The 22308-nt window shown below is 37.5% G+C and overlaps 2 protein-coding genes across 5 annotated transcripts in view; one reads left to right on the top strand and one right to left on the bottom strand.

Moving 5' to 3' along the window:
* CTNNA3 (catenin alpha 3) overlaps positions 1 to 22308 on the top strand; it is a 418023-nt gene that overhangs the window by 181955 nt on the left and 213760 nt on the right. Inside the window, exons 8-9 of one of the 4 annotated variants that reach the window (XM_042862649.1) lie at positions 11162 to 11307; positions 18232 to 18286. The exons of the other annotated variants lie outside the window; for them this stretch is intronic. Of the exons in view, the coding sequence (XP_042718583.1) occupies positions 11162 to 11307; positions 18232 to 18271 (186 nt within the window). The 3' untranslated portion in view covers positions 18272 to 18286. Of the gene's footprint in view, positions 1 to 11161; positions 11308 to 18231; positions 18287 to 22308 lie in introns of those variants that run through there. 4 annotated transcript variants of the gene reach the window in all.
* LRRTM3 (leucine rich repeat transmembrane neuronal 3) lies at positions 7090 to 9598 on the bottom strand. The gene is made up of 2 exons (XM_042862654.1): positions 9091 to 9598; positions 7090 to 8772 (listed from the first exon to the last, which is right to left on the bottom strand). The coding sequence occupies exons 1-2, from the start codon at positions 9092 to 9094 to the stop codon at positions 7235 to 7237; spliced, it is 1542 nt and encodes a 513-aa protein (XP_042718588.1). The 5' UTR covers positions 9095 to 9598; the 3' UTR covers positions 7090 to 7234.

Genomic DNA, 22308 nt, shown 5'->3' with positions numbered 1-22308 from the left:
TCTGTATGACTCTAGTTTGCATTTTGTAAGCTGCATTCCCCTTTATCACCTGTGGCTTTTGCACAATTTGCTGCAAGCCAAAGACATTTCTGCATAACTGGAGAAGTAAAAAAATATGCAAAAAGAAACAATGAGTAAGCTGCAATATACATTATAAAGTCTGTATTTTGGAATAAGGAATAAGGAATCCAATTATGACGGTTGTGTTTTCAGTGGTGCAGAGATTGTACGACTAATGCATTACTGCTTACTATCAGTGCTATAATGAAAAGCATGTTCAGGCTTCGGGTTTCCTCTATCCACAACCACTTGTAATAATGTGGACAGTGAAAGGAAGAATTACAAAGGCAGTTAGGGTGCCCAGCTTCCGTTGGAGATTTTGTTTCTTCCTTTGAACCTTTTGAGTATGTTTTCTCTCCTGAGTTACAGCTGAAATGGCAGAAGAGGCTGGCAATCTCATTGCATTATTTTGATGTTGATTTGAGAGCTTTGTAGTCTTTAAGGAAGTGGAAAATATGGTGCTTAATTTGAAATTAGATACATGAGTTCTGCAGCACCAATGACTACAGAAGAAATGTTATTCAAACATGCAGTATGAAGTTCCTGATCACAAACTGTACATTAGACCTATCAACACAACTCATGTTTTGCCACAAAGCACAGAAAAAATGCCAGGGGAATGGGCTCAGATAGAGTAATCCATGTTATCAACAAATAGTATTATATCATTGCTAAGGATGTTGAAAGTAATCATACAAGAGACAACATTACAGTAAGATGAAAAGCATTTTGGTTATTTCTATGTGAACTCAGTCCCACAGCTTCAGAAAAGGCATGTTACATCAGAGGAAGTTAGTTTCTCCATTTGATTAAATTAGCTTTGAAATAGAAGTTACTGAGAAGCTTTTTTGTTTGATATTTCAAAGCGCCCAGAATCAGATAGTAGCAATTAAAAACCAACCAAACAAAAAGAAACAACAGAAATACTTTAAGAAACAAGCGTACAAATAGCGTACAAACGCTATTATTTTAACACTGCAATTTTAGCTTAGAATGTGATTTGGTATCTTTTAAAATTGCTTACTTCTGGAAAATCTCACTGATCTTTCTTGATGTTTTACTGGTACTGTTTATATAAAGTCCTTTTTCCTGAGTCTTTTCCGTTTTCCATCTCTCAGTATAATTTGCACATAAATGGTAGTGTCTATAAAAATGCAAAGTTATCATATAGTTCATATATCACATTAGGAGGTAGGGCACAGCTATAATACATGATATCCAGTAGTACCTCCTACAGTTGTCAAGCAAGGATAACTGTAATAAAGGCTGACTTCATGATTACAACTCTTGCAGGCAGCTGCCAATATCAGAGTTGTTTGTTTGTTTGTTCATTTTCTAGCAGTAAGCAATGAAGAGATCAAGCTAGTTATCTAATTGGTTAGTTTGAATAAGGAAAGGATTTGCATGCAGATTGGGCAGATGATTTTGCAGTGGTATGGTGAAGCAATAAACATCATGGAGTATTTATGTCTTTGCTCAGAGTGTAAGTAAATGAGTAATTAGGATGTTTCAGTTTCCTTTGTCCTTATTTTAATAGTGGTCAATGTATTAGTCGCACAGGAACATAAGAGACTTTTAGGGATTAAAAAGACATGATTGAGGGATCTTTGTTTTTGAGATTAGATCTATAGTTTTTTCAATACAAGGTAAAGAGCTTGTGAGAAACAGTAAGAAACTGTAAGAAAGAATTAAAGATTGTTTCCCTAAAAAGTTTGTTTGATTAACAAAGATTTTTAAAATCTAGTTTTCACATGGATGTAAAACATTTCCTGTAATAACTACTGTAAATTTCATTCATGCGTTCAGAAAGGAAAGCCTAATAAAGGAGTAGGTGTCTTGCAACCCTTTCATCTCTTCTTAGCAAATAGTGGTCAGTCTTGCATTTGAATACTAATGCTGTAGCCATGATAGCCTATTATCATGAACAAGACAAGAATTTTAGGGACATGTGATCTCTATAGTGGGTAGGTCAAATAAAACATACTACCTTTCCTTGCAAGTCTTTTTTCATGATTGCCTTTACAAGGCTTGTTCTAGTTCTAAATTTGATATAATTTTTCTGGTAGGTAAAATACTGGCCATCAAATTCCAGCTATCTATCGTGGACTGTCTTGATTATACTACTTTTTATTAATTTATAGCCGCCTTGCAGGTCAGTTCATAGCTCTTGTATACTGTCCCTTTTTCCTTTTTTTGCATCCAATTTGTTCCACTCACCATTGTGCCAAGAGATAGTTTGGCTGTAGCCCCAAGGATCACATCGAAGTTCTGTATTGTGTTGCTGTCATAGCACCAATTCTAGAAAGCTAGCTAGGAACAAAAACAAGGGCTGCACATTATCTGACAGTTGACCCCACGTACGTGAAATCTAAAACTGTAACTACTTCATTCAGTGTGCAGTGAAATGAGTTCCTGTGCATCTTCTTAAGGAAACCAGATTTGACTGATATCTACAGTAGCTTTAAGCCTGATTTCATTGACGTAGTTGTGTTTTATACGTAATAAGTTCTAAAAAAAAATTTTTTACAGCTCCTATTCTTACTGCTTAGTGCTTCTTGCCTTTTATTGACAGTGGATCTTTGCACACTGGATAGACCATTTCTTGCTTGCATTCATCTATTCTTTTCTCCATCATTCACTGTGTTCAGGTTATGACTCTCAGAAATGAAATTAAAATACAATTGAGCGCTTAGTTTGATGAAAGGATTAGCTGCTGTCATCACGTTACGCAGAAGAATACAAAGTAAAAAGGCAAACAAATCTGTATTCAATAGAGACCTGTGATTAAGCTTACTACCCACTGGATGTCACTATTGTTCCACAGAAATTCATCTAGGAGAATATTTATCTAGAGTTGAGCAGCTGATGGAAAAGACCTTTCCTTTGCAGTAAATTGAGAGTTTTTAATTGTGTTTGCAGAAATATTGTAAACTTACGTTCATTTTTGCAATTGAATGTTATATTGAGGTTTGCTAGTTCATATAAAATTTAAAAAACCAAACAGTAATCCATGAAGACTGTGTAAATGCAGATAGTGAGTAATTAAAGCCTACCAGCCAGCAGAGATGCTTGCATTCATTATATTCAAGCCACTTGGTCTCATTATTATTCTTCTACTCTACAATTGCTGGAGGTAATCTCAGCACAGTGAATGAACATTACCAGTCTGCTTGAATTTGCTTAGTACATTAGTTATTTTCTTTTCAAAAAATGTGCATTCTGTACTATCTAGTATTCTAAAACATAGTCAAGTATTTTAAGAGGTAGTGAATAGCATCTCAGTCTTTTAACTGGAAAGCTAATTAGCCCACTGGCTAAGAGGATGCCTTTGCAGAAAGTGACTGGATTTGTCTTCCCAGAACTCAGTTGGTGTGTGATCTCAAGCAAATTACCTCAAATCTGTTATCTCTTTTTCCATCTTCCCAACATGCCATGTATAAACTTTCTATGTGAGAGATTGTTGCAAGGTCTTTGTAGAATGGCTGGCAGAGGATGTGCTGACAACTTTCCAGCTTGCTGGGGTGCTGCTATAAGATGAAACAGCCTTGTTTGGTGATCCCACCTGACATTTCTATTTTCATTGTTTAAATAACTGTTGACTGTTGCTAAACCAATGAAAATGAAAACTGTCATTAAGGGGTTCTGTATTTTTTTCTATATTGAAATGCCTTGATCTTCAAATGGTAACACTAGTTACGCTAGGCAACACTAGTTGAGACTCAGGGAAAGGAATAGGTTGATTTAAAACAGGCAAACAAACAATAACACCTATAAATGCAATCTTGCTCTTCTCAACTTGGAAAATACAGACAGCATCAAAGCCGTTAAAGGACAGGCAAGTTATAAAAGGCATTTTGTCACATCTCCTGCATCTCCTTCCTCAATTTGGTACCTGAAATACTTGAAGGAGGAGTAGGGCTTTAAAAGCCATCATAGATATTACACACCCTCTGAAGATCTCTCAGCATCAACCCAGGAAGAGTTTAAGAATTCTGTGAGAGACTGGCATCAAAAATTCCGAAAGCCAAGACAAAGTAGGACAAGAACTCTATACATCCAGATGAAAGGGGAACAGACAAATTTCTTCTCTGAAATCTCTGAAGCTTTATCATTTCGTTTGTATTTATATATTCATTTGTATTGTTAGAAGGGCAACCTCTCACAGAAACTGAAGGTTGTTCAGTTAAGTTGACGTTATTTCCCACAAGGTGATTGAAATTTGTGACTCTGGTGGCCTAGTCTCCCAAAACAAGTCAATTCTATAGTGTTTAATTCTACAGTAGTGGGATTAAGGTTAGTTTATTTCACGCTGTCTTTGTGCAGTTTAAAGCATGGGTTTTGTATGTTTTAACATGTTACAAAGCTGGTTAAAAAGTGTTTTCTAAGCCATAGACACTAGAGTGGCATTAAATGACTCAATTCTCAGGCCTCAGGCTGTGCAAGAAGGTTCAATTAGTTATACTGGGCATTTTATTTTGTGTAATAAGACAGCAGCAATAGCAGCAATTACACGTTCATCTGTGTTTGGGGCATAGTTTGCAATACATGAAGTCTGCCTGTTGTTTCTCAGGCAACAAATAATACAGTTGATCTGAGCGTGTCTACTTGAATATAAATGTGCTGAATTTTTGTTATTTTTGTCATCTATGATTAATGACATACTGGCCTTAGCTGCTTTTTCAGTCCCATAGTGAAATATTTTTCAAAGGGAGTTGGTGATAACTTTACAGGAATTGCTTTCTGTAGAGGAATATGGGATTGATTTTTTTTTTTTTTTTTTTTTCTGAGTGTTGAGGTATAATAAGGCATTAAAAAGACTTTGTAAGTCAAACTCAGCTATTCACAACTCATTCACAATCACAATATGTTAAGAAATTTTAGAATATGTATTGATCATTATTAAATAACATAAATTCTAAATTAATCATATGAAATTATTTCTTTAATGTAGTCATCACTTCCTGAAGTCAAGGATATCAGAACTTTCCTGTGTGTGTGTGTGTGTGTGTACATAATTTCTTGTATGAACATATGTATGTTTGGGGCCAAATCCTTTTTGTTTTGGTAGTACATAGTATTAGTCACCATTACAGGCACTAAAGACTATAGAAGTACAGCCATAGTTCTTATCAATAAGTTTAAGGCAAATTTATAATCCTTCAGCACAGAGGTTACCAAGACTTGGTGGTGGAAAACTGAATCCTGTAATAGCTAAGTTAATTCAATTTATATTGACTTTCAATAGCAACTTTAAAGCTACAATTCAGCTTAAAAATTACAGTCTGCTCAGTGCTGCTAAAACATCTCCAGCACTTCCATTATTAAATGTTTAATCATTTAAATGTTCAGAATTCTTTCTATATTTAATAAAATAAGATCTCAGTGTTGCAGGGTTCAGTATAGTCTCAAGCTTCCATTCTTACTCACCACAGTCCTTGAAAATGAGACTGGTTTCATTATATGCTATAACAACAACAACAGTACCACCACAAAAGCCGAATACCCTTCAAGTATATTAGTTTCTTTAAAGAAATGATTCATAGGTTTGTTTTCTTTGTATCTAGCATGTTTCAAGGTGATTGGCTGTGATGATTATTTTTCTAGTAAAAATTCAATAGAACATCCTGCTAAGGCTTTGCTTCCTCTAATCTGCTGCAGTGAAACTGCTTTGAAGAAACATTCTCTTCCAAGTGATTGAAGATGTGCAGTTTACTAAGCCAAATCAAGTTACAAAATAATTACACAACTAACTCTACTTCTATATGGGTGCTGCTGTATTATTTAAAGAATGAAAGAAAACATCTCTGTTCAGAAGACCATCAAAATACATAGAATATATGATTATTTTTCCAAATATGAAGGATGTTACGTTCTAAGCAACTGGAAGAAAAAAAAAAAAAGCTTTTATAGAGAGAGGAAAGGGAGGAGCCATCTTACAAATCTGTATTTTGTCCAAAACAACTGATGAATGAATTCACATTAAAATTGAGTATCTGAATTCTTGTAATGTCATCAGGGTTTTGGTAAGAGGGAAAAATAATTTCTCACTGGCTTCTTTAAGGATTTTTGGATGCAGTGTACTTAGATGACTGACAAATTTTCTCTGAAAGCTCTTTTGCAGTTGCTGTTTTTCTAAAATGTACACTGTTTGGCTTTGATTGCAGCGAAGCTTTATTTAGTTATTAGAGAGACAGTGTACAGAACACATCACAACAACTACCAAGCCCAGCAAATAGAGAGGAATAGAAGAAAATGGAAGATTTAATTGTTTCTGCAGCTACATTAACGTCTTTGACAGTCTTGAAAAGAGAATTTCTAATGAGCACTTGTACAAATGTGTGCAGGAAGTGGTGTTGCTTTTGCTACTGCACATTTCATTTCCTCTAATTGCATCAATAAGGAATTTCTGCTCCTCACTTAATGAATGCCTTTTGACTACTTTCTGAAAGGCAACTGGGTGTAAGGGATAAACACTGGCACCTCTTGTGTGAAGTCACATAAACAGGTTTCAATTACTAATTATCAGCCATAGAAAAACTATTATAATGCAGTAGAATAAGCCCCATTCTACAGTTTTTATTTTAAAATTTATATTTAGCCTACTCTGCTTTTGGTTTGATGACTCAAGCCTGAGACTGAATTTTTTTTTAATTATTATTATGTCATGTGTTAGGCAGAAATCAGGCAGTTTTTCAGAGCTACTCCTGCACCATCTCTTGACTCAGAAAAATCAGAATTCCTATGATGCTACAGTACCTTATCTCAAAAAGCAAGTTTCAGAGCATGGACTGGGAAGGAAGCTGGGTTTGATTTATTTTTCATCATTGTTGTGATCTTTCTCCCTAAACAGAAGCACACTCACTGCAGGTGCAGTGGATTAGTTATGAAAGAAGTTTTCTATTTAAAAACAAGCAAGACTTTAATGAAATCAGAAGAGGATTTGTACAATAGGTATTGTATTAAACCGAGCTCAGACTTCACATTGATTGCGGTATTTAAATTTCAATGACTTGATTATGTATGAGAATAAAATGACCAGTATTATGAATGTACAAAATAAGTGACATGGAAGAGCTGTGCCAGAGAAGTGAGAAAAACGTTCCCTTTATAGTCCCTAGAGTTCAATAAAGCACCACTATTTCCCAGCTTTTAAAAGCTCTTTTATCACAATGGTTCATACCTCGCATTCCCTGGAGCCTGATTTGTTATACGTGCAGGGTCCTGCTCCATTCAGCAGCATCTCACTGGTCTCAGTGTTGGTAGGTTTGTAATCTACATAAAATTCCTGTGTGCTTGGAGTCATTTGCTTCAGTGACTGTCTTTTCTTTTTCCTGTGCCTCCGCATGAGAGAGCGCTGCTGCAGCTGCTTCATACTGGCTGGGTAACGCTTCCATGACACATAGATTACCAGCAGGATCACAAGCACAGACAAGAAAAGGGCCACGCTCCCTGCTATGATTTTATGAAAGGAGATGTGTTCTGTGTCATGCTCGGGTTCAGAGCTCGATTCAGTGGCTCCAATAGTTGGGGGTAGAGGGGGTTTGCTGTCGTGTTTAGGCCTGGTGAGTTTTGGTTTAAACGTTGGCTTTGGGAGAGCTCGTGCTAATTCAAACCTTTCCGTGGTACTTTTGCCACAGATGCTGTAGTTTTTCACTGCATCGACAACATTCACCCCCTGCAGCTCTTTCGGGCTGGCACAAATTATTGTGTTTTCCCTCAGCCCTCTAAAACTTTTAAGCCAGTTTACCAGAGAGCAAATGTTTCTGCTGCATTCCCATATATTCCCAGCAAGGCTGATGTCATTGAGGGATATCCAGGAGTCCAAAATTTCTTGACCAATAAATGTGAGCTTGTTTGAATCCAGGTTGAGGCGCTGTAAATTGGGCACACACTGAAAAACACTAGGTCCACTGAAAGCTTCTATTTCATTGCCAGATAAATCAAGCCTTTGTAATGAGCTCCAGGTCCAGGACATAGTTTGTCCTATCACACTGATTTTATTCCACTGTAAATAAAGGTTTTGAAGGCTGACTAGCCTTGGAAAAAGTGCCAGGTTGAGCTTAGAAAATTGATTGTGCTCCAGATGAAGCTCTTTCAGTCTGATCATGCCTGCAAAGACATTTCTTGCTAAACTTCGGATGCGATTATAACCCAGGTCCAACAGTTCAAGGTTTCTGCAATCTTGAAATATTCGAACAGGGATGGTTCTTAGGGAATTGGACCGCAAATGTAAACTCAGCAGCTTCCTTAAGCCCCTGAACTGTTCAGATCCCAGAGACTGCAGTTGATTGTATGACAGATCCAAATTCCGGAGATTTGTCACAGGTCTGAAGGTATTATTAAGAAAATAGGAGATTCTGTTGGAACTCAAGATCAACTCTTTTAGTCTGCGTATTCCATTGAAAGCATTTTCGTCAATATTGCTGATGTGGTTATGGTCTAAATAGAGCCAGGTGAGTTGATTAAGACCTTTAAATTGATTGTATTTTAGTTTTTGGAGGCTGTTATAGCGAAGGGACAAACCTAAACAACCAGCAGATATACTTGAGGGAATCTCCTGCAATTTCTGAGATTCACAATATACCATTTTGCCTTCACACCTACAGCCCTTAGGGCATCCTCGTTCAGCAGAAGAAAGCATTGTCAGTAATACAGTAGGGGCTATTACCAGAGCTACAGCTGATCCGCTCAGTAGCCTAATTACATTGAAACCTGGAAATAAAAACAACTTAGAAAAGTTATCCCCCCACACATCAGTCATTTCTTTCAATCATGCTAAAATCTTTATTTCAACAATCACTTAAAAATCCCTAGCTTGTCTCAACTACTTTTCACATTGTTTTCTTTACTCAGATTTTTTAAAAGAATGCCTTTATAAATACTGAAAAAAACAGTTGAGTAAAAGGTGTAACCCCTAAGCAATTTAACTGTAATCACAAATCACATAAAGGTAAGGCTATGGAGCAATTAAAGCAGAGGCTATGCAGTGTCTATGAATTGTATATTAAAAAAATAACATGAAAAACATACCCATCCTTTGTGTTGTTCAAAGGTCGTCCTTAGGTCTTTTGTTTTTTGCTTAGTGTGCCACAAGCATGGCAGCCCCTGTCAGCTGCACTGTAGTGAGTCAGGGCTCGCTGACACCCAGGAAGAAAAATTGGACCCCTTGGGAGATGGACCGATTTTGGAACATTATTCTTTGCCAGCCATGCAGAACACTCCAAGAATAAATCAATCCCAACACAGCATTCGCAGAAAAATGCCAAATTCTTCCTAGGTAATAGGATCTTCATGGATGTTACGTTTTTGCATCTTTATAGTTAGGAACCTGGCTTTTAAAATTTCTCTTTATAAGAAAGCATTTTAGATTCTTCCGAGCACCATTTAGCTATCTGAATTCACACATCTGTATTCCATAGCACAGCAGTTCCCTTACTTAGTACCCGATCCGGCTAGGAAGCTGCTTTGTAGCATAGAAGGTAGAATAAGCCCGTGCAACGAACAAGCTCTGCTCACTTCTGCGTACTGTCATTCTGAAAGCTCCGTCCGACTGTTGCTTTGGTTTCAGTGAATGCAGTCTTATGTAAAGCTGCCCCCAGTGGTGAAGAATATTATGGGCATGTGCAGAAATGTCTTCCTTTTATCTTGCAAATGAGTAAGCTCTGCTGGGAAAAGAGTGATTGTTCTGAGTGACTAATAGGAGCAGACTGGTCAGCTTCAATGTAAATTAGTGAGGTATGCTGAAATATCCAAATCCTCTTAGCCTCTTTTACTGTTTCTGAAAGCTGTTTTGCATCCTTGAACTTAATAGCTCTGTATGCAGGGCTGAGACTTTTGTCTGGAAGGATAACATGACATTTGTAGGGCATAGATATAAATTTCCAGTCCTAAGGGTTGGGTTTTTTTCCCCTCATTGCATGAGACATGCTTACAAGACTTTTTTTTGCAATAACTCACGATTTTTTTTTCATTGAAGTATCAGCCCGTCACTGTGTCTCTTATCAAGCATTTCAGTGGGGACACTATGCAACATGAAAAATGTTTCAGAGCTTCAGACTTTTTACTTTTTTCTCATCTGTTAAAAAGTATAATGCCAGGAGGTTAGAAGAGAGTATTGTGCTCATTTATTTCCCAACTTGTTGTCACTTCCACAGCACAAACACTTCAAACACACGCTTCCATGATCCTTGCAACATGGGGACTAAGCAGCTTGATATGTTACCTCGATCAGGTGAATTGTTTTTACTGTAGGTTATGTCTTGGGTAGAATTTTATGTGAAGGTAAAGCATGCAGAACTCTTTTAGGTGTGTGACTCTGGACTGTTATAAAGAGCCTTTTTCTCTTTCCCTTTACTTCGTTTGCTGTGTGCTGTAGAGAAAGAACGCATCCTCTTAACTGGGCAGAGTGATGGTAAAATGGCATTATAGCAAATGCGCCACATTAGCATTCTTCCTCCACCAAGAGATGGTGGAGAAGTATAAAGTCAAAGCTCATTGTAGAGCTAGAACATGCAAAAGCCTGAAGTGTACTGCTTGCTAAAAGGGGAGTACAGATGATAGTCCCTGCAACCAGATAGCACTAAGAACTGCTGTTCCCCTCTGAGGAACCTTACTCCTTGGAAAAACGTGCTTTGGATTTTGAGCAGTGAAGAATTTAAAAGGAGGTGAAACCTAAATTTTTCCATGTTTTAAAATGCTAGCGTTGGCTAGTACTCGGTCTGTGAATGACTTGAGGCTTAAAGCAATTGCACTAGAGCATTAATGCACCTACCTGCAGTGCCTTAATTAGGAGCATGGTTGCCCCTCGCTAATAACAACTGGTGAACATTTTTCACGTCATCACTTAAAGCTACTTATCTTCATCAAGACCCACCATAAGAAAGTTCTCCAGTGTGGCTCAGTTTTGTGGAGATGTAGAGGGTTAATTCTAAATTTATCATGAGCTCCCATTCTCAACACAGCACATCTTTACCTGTTGAATCTGATCTGTTGGGTTGGGAGGCCAGTGAAAAAATGCAGGATGTGCTGGGCACTGTGATAGTCTGGGGAGCTGTTTGGCTGGCAGGAGTATCATGTGCCTGTCCTGATGTGCTTATTATAGGTTTTCCATCACTGCCTTGAGGTCTGTGTGTACTTGATGGAGAGGACTGGCATCTTTGGAAGGCAATTCAGAACTTCAGTAAGTCAGTTTGTCTCCCGGAACTGCCACTCTCTTCCTCTGCTGACAGAAGAGGATGCCCGTGACAAGTGAGCTCTTTATTTAAATGGCTCAGGTTCCTTAAACTCAGACGGGTTGAAATTAAGTCTGAATTTTCATCTTAATAAGAGTTGGTACAACTTTACTAGCTCAGTCTGATCCTTCTTCTCAGATTTTGATAGTTCTCTGGCTTTTCCTCCTTTGTTTTCTTTCTGTATCTTCATTATGGAATTAACAAGTAATTTCTCTGCCACCATGAGTCAGCAGAGCTTCAGTAGCTTTTCCAGGGTTTAGTAATTGCCAATACAGTGGACAAATGTGAGGGAACAGCCACTCTTTTACCATGAGTTATTTTCATTTTTCTGAAAGGGGTGAGACATCAAGAGATGAACAGAGAGAGCATCAAATCTGTATTAATGGATTGCCAAATTCAATTTTCTTTACTGAGATCCTTTTTGAATTACACAAGCAGGAAAAGTGCCAGTGTCTGATAAACAGTTTTTTAAAATTACATTTCTGTATCTTCATACAGTTGAATGGTTTCTTTTCAAATTGCTGAAATAAAGCTGCTCCCAGTATGAACCATTTCAAGCAGAATTTCAGCACAGTCTGATAGCCATATTATGAACTATGAAAAATAGGGAATTGTTAAAGCTGCATTTTAGATAAGAAGATACCTTTTGTAAGGGATTTAACCTTTGCCTTCTATCAAATAGAGTTTATATGTCTTTGCAACCCCACTGCATTGCCTTCTAACTCATGCCATGAGGAAAACAGAACTCGAGGCCAAACTGGTTAATGTTTCTATGGATAAGCTAGTTTTAATATCACAGCTCCCAGGTGCCTAAAAATTTTGAGTTTGTTACAGGATTAATGTGAATTTAACTTAGACTATGTGCAAGGCTATGTCCGTTAGCTGCTGTAGTCACAGAAGTTTTAAGTTCAGTGCTCTGTGCCAGTGTTAGACAGAACTGCCTTCTCAGTACAGAAGTAGCAGTACTACGTGAGGAGCAAGAGGTAAAAGCTGCAAATAATAGACATCAGTGACTTCTCACTGACTGTGTGTGAGCGTTGATTGGTGCCGAGAATCAATGTTATTCCTTCTCTTTTGTCTACTAAAACCAGAATTTTTACAATTCTGAAAAGAAAATACTCTCTTGCACAGTCTCTGTTTCAGCCTTAGGTATAAACTGAGATGCCACATACCTTATTGGTTTTGAGTTGTAAGTTTCCATGATAACTCTGATTTGTTTTCCCGGGCTGTCTCTGAGGTTAAAAATGACATACATTTCAGAAAAAAATATTGGCAGATACGTTGTTAAACATGCCTTAATGGTTAAAGAGGTGAAAAGGCAGTGTTGGGCGGAACCTATGATTTTCTTGACGAGTGATCAACAAATTAAATTCAAAGATATTTCAAAATGGTACAGTATCCCAAGGTAAAGATTTTTTTCTTGATACTAATCATTTAGTAGACTATATATCTGGATATTGTCCTGTATGAATTTGCTCACTGCCAGCCTCTGGAGTAATTTGCTTTAATTTAATTTCATGTTTGGTTTTGGTTTTGCTTATTTAGTTAAATTTGACTATATTTTCTTTTTACATTCATTCTGGCTGTGGCCTTTGTGCCCTGCCACAACACGCCTCTGAAAAGCTAATCACTTCCTAACCTGAATTACAGCCAGAATAGCAAAGCTTCAAACAAAAAATCACATTCACTGTGAAAGCTAGTACCTCCACAGAACTGGTGTGGAATCAAATGCCTTACAAAAGAACAGGTGAAAGAGGAATTCTTGCTTCCTTATGACCCTGACAAATGCACCTGCAGCGACCACATATGTGTATTTGCTGTGGATATTTGGAAGGGATGGATGACAGAATTGCCAGGCTCCAGGAGGATGAGGATGGACAGGTACAGGGAAGGAATGTTAACTTCCCAAAGCAAAAGAAAACAGCAGTTAGCAGTGGTTAGTGGGATTCTATGTGAACCAGCAGTCAGAAGCCTTCCCTGTTTAGTCACTTTTTTCCCATTGCCTTCCTCAAGATCTTGCATGCTCCTTAAAATGCAGTTCTTGTGTAATTATTGCTGTAACTGAGTTTTTTTAAGGAACATTTCTATTTTTGTTACTTCCATTAGAAATTCATTCGGAAAACCAATATCATCCTTTTTTAGCCACAATGTGTTATATTCTTAATGCACAGAGTGTAGGCTTCTGGATACAGTATTTTTCTGTTTGTAGATAGAGCTCCTGTGTCTAGGAGTGTGTAATCACATGTTCCTTTGGGGAACTGCAGATAAAAAGTGCTGCACTGTGTTCTTTTTTGGGTTTATGAAGGGTTTGGGTTTATGTCCTTCCCTCAACTTTATTTCACTATAGAGAAAAGAGGAATCAGCTGGGTTAGCAATTGAAGTTTGTTCTAAAGGGTACTTTGGTGTGCTATCACTGTATCATTAAGAGTGGATAAATCTAATAAAATCTTCGCAATTTTTGAGCCAGTGATTAAATGAACCTGATGTTCTGTGAGGATCAGATTAGGGCTAGAAGAGTATAACTCCCAGGGTAAGTATCAGAGCATGGGAAGACAGAGGGAAACTCAGAAGGATGCAGGATGTGCCAAAGGTGAACATAATGAAAAAGAAGTAAGGGAAAGGGAAGTTCAGGGAACATGAAGTACAGGGAGACTGAGGTAACAAAGTACCCTAAAGAAACAAGGAAGAGAGCTGAAGGAAGGATCAGTCCTGTCCCACATGTTTGTCAGTACTGACCTAAAGGACCATGGTGATAGATAGTAGATTCAGGATGCAGATAAATAAAAACATCTTCTTGTTCTCCAGCTAGAAACAATTAGCTCTGCAAGGTGAAAGGATTGTGTATTACAAATTCTGTGTTAAGATAGGGGAAGAGCTGAAACTCAATTAGAGCTATGCTTCCTTCCTAGGAGTCAGCAACATCTCTATAACATCTGATTGCTTGTAGAAGACATCAGGGACACACCTGTCAGTTTTTGTATGTCAGGAGAATCTCCTCAGCACCACAGTTTGCAGGGCAACTCAGGCTATCACTTTCCTCATGCACAGTTCTATTCAACACACTGTTGAATAGTAAAGCTTTCCAACTGTATAATTTTGTAGGCATTTTGGATGTGCCATAGAGGCTTCTGATCATGTAGGATATGGAGCTGATGGAGCAAGTTCAGAGGAGGGCCACGAAGATGATCAGGGTGCTGGAGCACCTCTCCTATGAAGAGAGATTGAGGGAGACCTCATTGTAGCCTTCCAGTACTGAAAGGAGCTTACAAATATGAGGGGGACTGACATTTTTACATAATTAGATAGTGATAGAAATAGGGGGAATGGAGAGTCCTCCAAAAGAGGAGAGATTTAGGTTAGGTGTTAGGAAAAGGCATAGTTAATAAGGTACTGGAACATACTGTCCAGGGAAGTCGTAGATTACACATACCTGGCAGCTTTTCCTGGTTTTGTTTTGTTTATTGGTCTAGTCTGAGTGGTCTGTTATCACACAGAGATGGACCTTCCACACTGAGGGCCTCACACCTGTTGTAGAGAGGCACCTGGGGCTGTGGAGCTGGCAAGCAGGGTTTTCATTTGCAGCTTCAAGAACTGACTTGCCTCCATTCACTCCTTTATTTTGTTTTCTTGCCTCCAGCATTGCAAGTTTTTTCCTCAACTTGTATCTGTGATACAGACTGTATCTGTGATACAGACTGCCTTGCATTTTGTGTTTTTTTTTTCCTTTAAAATAACCTGTCTTTGCATGGGTGAATTGTGGCTTCCCTGCTCCTTTTTTTTTGTCCCCATGACACTTCTTAATCTATCTATTTTGTCTTGTAGCCTTGCAGTGAGAGAGAGCAGATCATCTACTTGCTCACACCTCACATAGATGCTCTGACTGCTGCCTCACGATGCTAAGGAAAGGCTCATGCAGTCTACACAGCCAGAGGTCTGGATGGCTACGTGGTTGCCTCCAAATTCAGTCAGGATTGCAACACCTTTCCTGACGGGCAGATACTCTTGCTCTCATTCAGGTGGATACCATGACTAAGTCTCACTCTTTTCGTGGATACTGTGACTAGTCCCCTCTAATTTATGCCATTCTATGATATAAATTGTATCATAGAATCCAGTGTAAATTATGCTGCATACGAACCTGATACTTTTGTTTGTGGCATCCAGACTTGGATCCTGTCACAGCTCTTGTATCCTTAATGAGGAATCGGACACTGATTTTTTTCCCTGATGATTTTGAAGCTGTTTGAAAGCATGCAGCCAGTCCTTCAGTCCTATCATCTTGAGGCACAAATACATGAGGTTTAGCTTTCATTTTGTTTGCTCTCTGAAATTGGTAGATGGTACTTCTTTTTCAGTGGGTGTAGTATGTCACTCAGGCTTGTCCTCTAGCATGTTGGTGGAAGGAGAGTATGAGTGGAAGAACCAAAGGGTAAATAATCATCAATGAACAAGATGAAATGAATTATATCTTACTCATAGTGCTAGCTTCAACCTGCAAAACATGAATGCTGCAAGCTCTGATGAATGATAAATGCCTTAGAGATGTGCAAGTGCAAAATAAAAGATGTCCTCAGTGGCCTCTGTTTGCAGTTCTGCCTGTAGTCTTTTGTGAAGATGCCAGGCAGGTTAAAATAAACCCACACTCCTTGCAATTGCTTCCTACTCTATTGGGAACCAATAGGCCATTACCAGAAGGCAGTCTACAGTTTTAATGTCACAGAAGCACACACACATTATGTAGCTTAAAGCATTCAGAATGTGTTACATGTCATCATGAAGTAGGTTTGCCTGTGAGATAGAATTCATTCTCCTAGGGACTTCTACCTTGCTATAACAATAGCTGCATAGATAGTGAATTTGTTTTCTAATGAGCCAAATTAACACAGGAATTTTGTAGTGAAGTTTCATTCATTAAAACTCCAGAAAGGGTTGGGACATGGAGCTGGTGGCACTGTTTAACTGAATTCAAGCAGATTTGCAGCCTTGTCCCAGAAATGTGACATTCCTGGAGCAGCTCAGTGCTGCCCTCTGAAGAGTCAGGGGGGATAAAGTGCACAACATGGCCTTGTATGGGGATCTCTAGGCTCTGATGTCACACACTGACATGTATGTCATGTGTGACTTTGCAATGATGGTTGTGGTTGGTAAGAAGTAAGAAGAAGTTTAAGTCTTTGTTTTATTCTCTAGCAAGCCCTAGGCTTTTTTAGTCTTTAGTATTAGTGTGTAGGTAAAAACCTCAAGATTAACCTTTCCTCTTCGTGCCTTTCCCATAACCTCTCCTCAATTCCTACCCCATATATGCTTATTTAGGAAATTGATATCTTTTAGTTGCTCAGCACAGAGTGCATAGATAGAATGCACTTAGGTATTTTGGAATTTTAGATGTGTTCCTTATTACACATTTAACTAACTTCTCCTTGGTTCTCCAAATGAAGCTGCCTTGGGATCTCATCATATGCTGCAGCTGAGAAATTACTGATGCTATCAGGTCAACATCTGTTGACTGCTCTGGCTCTCTGACTTCTAGAATAAGGCAGCTGGCAGTAACTTTGGTTATACGAAAGCCAAGAAGACAACACCTTCTCAGAAACCTCAAAAAAATCTCATAACTTGCTTCCCAAACTGCATCATAAACCCTAATTTTCCTTAGACCTCTGAATCTCCACTGATGAGAATGAGAGTAGCATTTAATTATTCTGGAAATTGATCAACATAGCAAATTACTTCCTTCACCTTTTTTTTTATCTGACAGTATTTATTTTAAAACATTTTCCTACCTATGCATTTTTGGACTTCCAAATCTATCTGGACTTCTATATCTTTTGTCATTTTTATTAATCATTTTGGGTAAGATGTATTCTTATGGCAAAATTTCTTTTGAGGACAAAATAGGCTGATAAGGGCTGTCAACTTCTATTCACTGTAGGAACTTTTTTAGTTGTTACAAGAATTTCATTTTGAAAACAATCAAAACTGCTTAGCAATACCTTTAATTTTGCATATATAAATGTGAAGGGTAGCTAACATATTTCAATTAGTTGAAATGAGAAGAGAAATATATACATAGCCTTTCTTAGGGTCAGTCCTCGATCAGTAAATGAGACAATTATTCTTACTAGGTAGAGCTACTTTCTAGTTCTTAGTTACATTATTGCTCTTCACTGCAAAGAGGTGTACAGGCATAAACAGTTAAGAGTGCAGAATATCTTGATTTCACTTGACCTGCTGAAATCCTCTGAAGTTATTTCCAGTTTCTCTTTTCACTTACATGAAAAACTGGACAAAGAAGCATCCCAGCTTACCTCTATGGTATCTTGGTATATTGGTATCTTGGACTCAGTTGTGGTATACTGAGGTTGTGGTTTTCAAATCCAAAGACGACCAGAATGGTGTGTTATTGTACAGCATTAGTAACATTTTGAAGAGAAAACTAAACATGACATTTGAACAGATTTGCAAGAGAAAAACACAAACGAAGTTAAGAAGCATATAATTATGTTCATACACAATGTGACTAGCATAAAAATGATTTATTTCAAATGGTTATAGTTGCTTGCTTAGTCACTTCCTCCTCTGGCTTTGGCCTAATTCTGTTTTCTGCTATTTTCCTCCAAAATATATTTATTCTCTGTCTCATCAAAAGTTGTAGATTTCTGTAATCTTAATAATTCAATCAAGTCTTTTTCAATTAAGCAAGCTACAGCAGATTACAAATATTCCAGCTGTGGTAGCTGGTGCTCCTGAGAAAGATCAAGAATCTTGATTACAATGACAGCTGTGCTTAGTTAACTAGCCTGTAATCTGCTTCAAATTAGTAGTAGAGGTCACTCTTCTGTGTTTAGTAAGGATGCACTAGAACTCTTTGGTTAAAAAAGCAAAGAGGTGAATTGTTTTGACTAGCTATTCCATTCTGTATTTGCCATTCTTATTCTTTTCCCAGGGGTATGTCTGGCAAATGGCTTTACAGAAAACGGATGTGATCTACATGACTTCATGTTCATCTTTTCAGGCCATGTCTACTCAATAAAATTGTATTAAATGAAACCTGATTAAATAAAAAACGAAAAGAAATGAACAAATCTCATCATGTTTATGTGGTTTACAGAAAAAGCAACAGACTCCCACGTAATTGTTCAAAACAAGAAGTCTTGGTTACTATAGCTTTTTTTTTTCTGTGACAGTGTACTCCATTATTTCTTAAAATGAACAGCGTCTTTTTATCTAGTGGACAGGATAACAAATAAATTACACGATCAAGTCAAAGGAACTCAAATGCTACGCATGATGTTTTTCTGCTGCATCACAATGTAAAGCAAAAAATATCTGCAGTGTTAATTTCTTCTTGACCAGAGTCTTGAAAGGTGCTGCACACACAGGGAGGAAGAGAGGAAGCTGACATGGATAGGAAAATCAGCTTTTACCCTTTCTCCTCTTTCTTGTAACAGTAGTGAGATAGGCACATTGTACTTTTTGGGTACTGTAGCTTTTGCAATTTGTAAATCCTTCAATCCAGTCTACTATATCTGCTAAGTAGCTAAGAAGCTTAAAAAAAAAACACCTTTATCTTCAACAGCTTAGTTGCATATGGGAAAGTTTAGAAAGCAAGAAGTGCTGACAGTCAGTAACTAAGTAGAAGTTCCAATCAGTCTACATAGTGGAGACACTGACACTGAGTGAGTCACTAATTCTGTTTCTGCATCCCAGGTGACCCTAAATGGCAAAAGGAATTAGGACAAAATACAAAGGACATGTAAACATGAGCTAAGTTTCAAAATCGAGTGTACTGTCTTCAGGCATAAAGGATATAGGAATATCTCCATCTATTTCTTACAGGGTACATATTTTGTCACAAGTAGATGTCAGACAAATCTCTTCTATGTGTATTACAAAAATCCCAGTTTACTGGTTTGATCCTGAAGCATATGTTTGTCATCATTTGTCATTTGGCCAAACTGAAGTCCAGATCGTAAACAGATGTTCATGTATAATGATGTATAATTAACACAGCAAAAACTACTAGTGAGTTTTTTGAGCTTGTCTTGAACCCTTTCCTATGTCCCTTTCTAAGACTGTGAGCTCCTCAGACAGTAATGTACTTATTTTTTTCCCTCAATATATGACTAAAAGAGACTCTAATCTTAATTTACTAATATAAACATTACCAGTCCGATACACAGAACAGTCGTGAATGGAATGATGACAATATATTTTGTCTGAAATTGGTAGGAAAGTTAGAAAAGAAGGACCATTCAGGGGAGGCTAAATATTCCTTTGTTTTTTTACTTTCTTCATCAAAATGCATATTTTCAGCTGTGTAGTTTAGTTTATACTATCTCTGTGGGATCCCTTCTGCAGTGAAACTCTTTGGTGCTTTTTGCATGCATAGGTAATTGACATAGGATAGGAAAAAGTAAGATCAGAAGTAATGGATGTTAGGAAAAAAAAGATACTGTAAGGCCATGTTACTGAATAAGAACTGCCTCCTATGAAGATCTTTTCAGTTTCATTTGAAATACCTAGTAGTTGCCACAGTGAGATAGAAAGTTGGAACATATCTGGCATGGCAATTTCAGTGTTCTTCTCTATGTGATTTAAAATCAAGTGGAAATATCCTGTTATAAAAGAGCGATCTATAAATGAATAGAAGTCTTGAAGAAAACCACTGTATCCATGAGTCTCCAAAAAGAAAACTATAAATATCTTGGAATATATTTTCTCCTTATGTAAGAACCATCGTATCTACACAAGATAGTTGCTGATGAAAGGAATAATGTTTTAAAGAAGCTGATAATTCGTACGTTCACGTGAAGACCAGTCTTTAACATTGTAACCCTTCGTACAGAATGATACATGAGAGAAACACAAGAGCAAATACGACGGGTTCTGCACCAACTGAACTGCTAGAATTGCTTTTGCAAAGCTCTTTGATTTTGCTAAAAACAAAGTCTCATCCAAAGCCAGATTTAGAATAGGTTTCCAGCATTAGTTATTACTCCGGTCATTTGTATTTGTGCATCAATTCCACATGCGCTTGTAAAGATTTTTGTACTATTAGTGAGAACAGTACTTTTGTATTGCCCATTACTGACATTATAGGAATGAACTTAGTGCTGCTAAACTTCTGACTTGGATCCACTTAAGAAGGTTATTGTAAATTAGAGCAGGGATGCTGAGAAAGAGAAAATTCCTGCTCTTAGTAGCATGTTTTTTCATAGTCAAACGTCTTAAGTGATGACAGTATTAATTATTGTCAATTGAAAGTGGCTCATTTGCAGAATTTTAGTGAGAGAAGTTTCTCAACTGGCACATTTCTCTTTTTTTTTTTTTTTCTTTCCAATATTTAATTCTGTACCTTATCATAAACTAATAATACAACAAGCACCCAAAAGATTAAAGGGATAGTTGCTGATCCTGTAAGTCTCACAAAATTAACCTCTAAATGATAAGCATATCATTTAATAAATCTGCCACATGACCTTCTTTCTGTTCTATTTTGGCAGCTACTTGAAGTACTCGATGGCTATTACAGATCCTTTTATTTGCTACTTGTAGCAAAAATGTCTGCAAACAATGGAAATCCTGTATGCCCCACTGTGCTTAGAACATATGTAGGCCACTCCAAAAGTAATGCCACGTTTGTTTCTATGAAAACCAGAACAAAGAGCACAATAACACTATTTATTTGATAGAGCAAATTCTCAGCTACAAAACACTATTTTTCAGCATAGGCACCACCATCAGCTATGAATTTTCACCAGTGATAAACAAGAGCTGCATACTGCACACATAAGAATCTGCATGGCCATCTGGAAAATGGCTTGTCTTTCACACTGCTGTCACAACTGCTGAATTTACCACCCACTGCCTCACTGTGCTCACATCTACTGTCTGGTCTTTGTAAGTGTTCAGTGATTGCTGATAAATGTCACTGGGTGCAATTTTTTCTGCATGGAAGAGCTCAGTTACACACATTTGCTTAATATGCACTTCATGTCAGATACCATTTTGTCGGAGTGCCATCAGTTACATGGCAACAACATTTAATGGAATATTGGTGGGAAGGTTCAACCTGTGCTGCCATGATACTTTATCTGATGTTGTGAGCTGACGAAAATAAAATAGGAGGCATTACATTTGGAGCAGCCTTCGCATTTCAAAAAGTGTGCTTTGCAAGTTCACAGCCTCTGTCACCCTTTGCTAGCGTTTGTCTTCTTTATGCACAGTTTGTGTAGGGCCATGCATTATTTCCTTGTTAGGGGCTGGCTGGGAGAGTTACCTGCATCAGTAATTATCTTCCACAGTTCAACACAACATCAGTGTGCAGCAGAAAAGGCATCTGCTTTGTTTCAGTCCCCATTATTTCCACTGTTGCTGTTCAAGAAAGTTAGAATATATGTATGAAACAACTTATGAAATCATTAGGGAGCTTCTCATGTTCAAGCACAAAAATGGCATTAAAAACTATGGCGAGTTAGATTCATCATTTTAAGAAATGGTATACTATTTAAACATTTCTGAGAGTGCCAGTCAATAGATGTATCAGTGAGGCTGATAGGGATGTGGATATCAGAACAATTCTATGCTTCAGCACACAATTTTGGAATTTCTTTCAGAGATCATTATTAGGATCTTAATGATGAGTTTCACAATTTAACAATTGCTGGTAGTGTGTTTTGCTGATCGTGTTTCATGTGGAATTAATCACTGCCTTATTTGTATATAATTTGAGCTCTAAAATTAGAATGAAGGTCAGACGTAAATAGTTTAGGTACCGTCACCATTTGGATGGTTTTACTCCTGATATTCAAAACAATTCATCTATGATAATTTATACTAAGATTCCATGTATGCATTTTTCACTTTCATAACTGGCAGACATTGAGAGTATGTGTCAGACATGCTTGTGTGGGCTTTAGATAATGCTTTTAGAAGATTTGTAAAATCCAAAATTGAAGCAATATGCTAACTTTGGAGTCCAGATAATCTATAGGAATTATTGCTGGTTTTGAAAACAACC

Source organism: Lagopus leucura, unplaced genomic scaffold (assembly GCF_019238085.1).
Source record: "Lagopus leucura isolate 7727_CA_CO unplaced genomic scaffold, USGS_WTPT01 Super-Scaffold_739, whole genome shotgun sequence".
Classification (NCBI taxonomy): Eukaryota; Metazoa; Chordata; class Aves; order Galliformes; family Phasianidae; genus Lagopus; species Lagopus leucura.
This window is presented reverse-complemented; position numbering and strand designations above follow the sequence as displayed.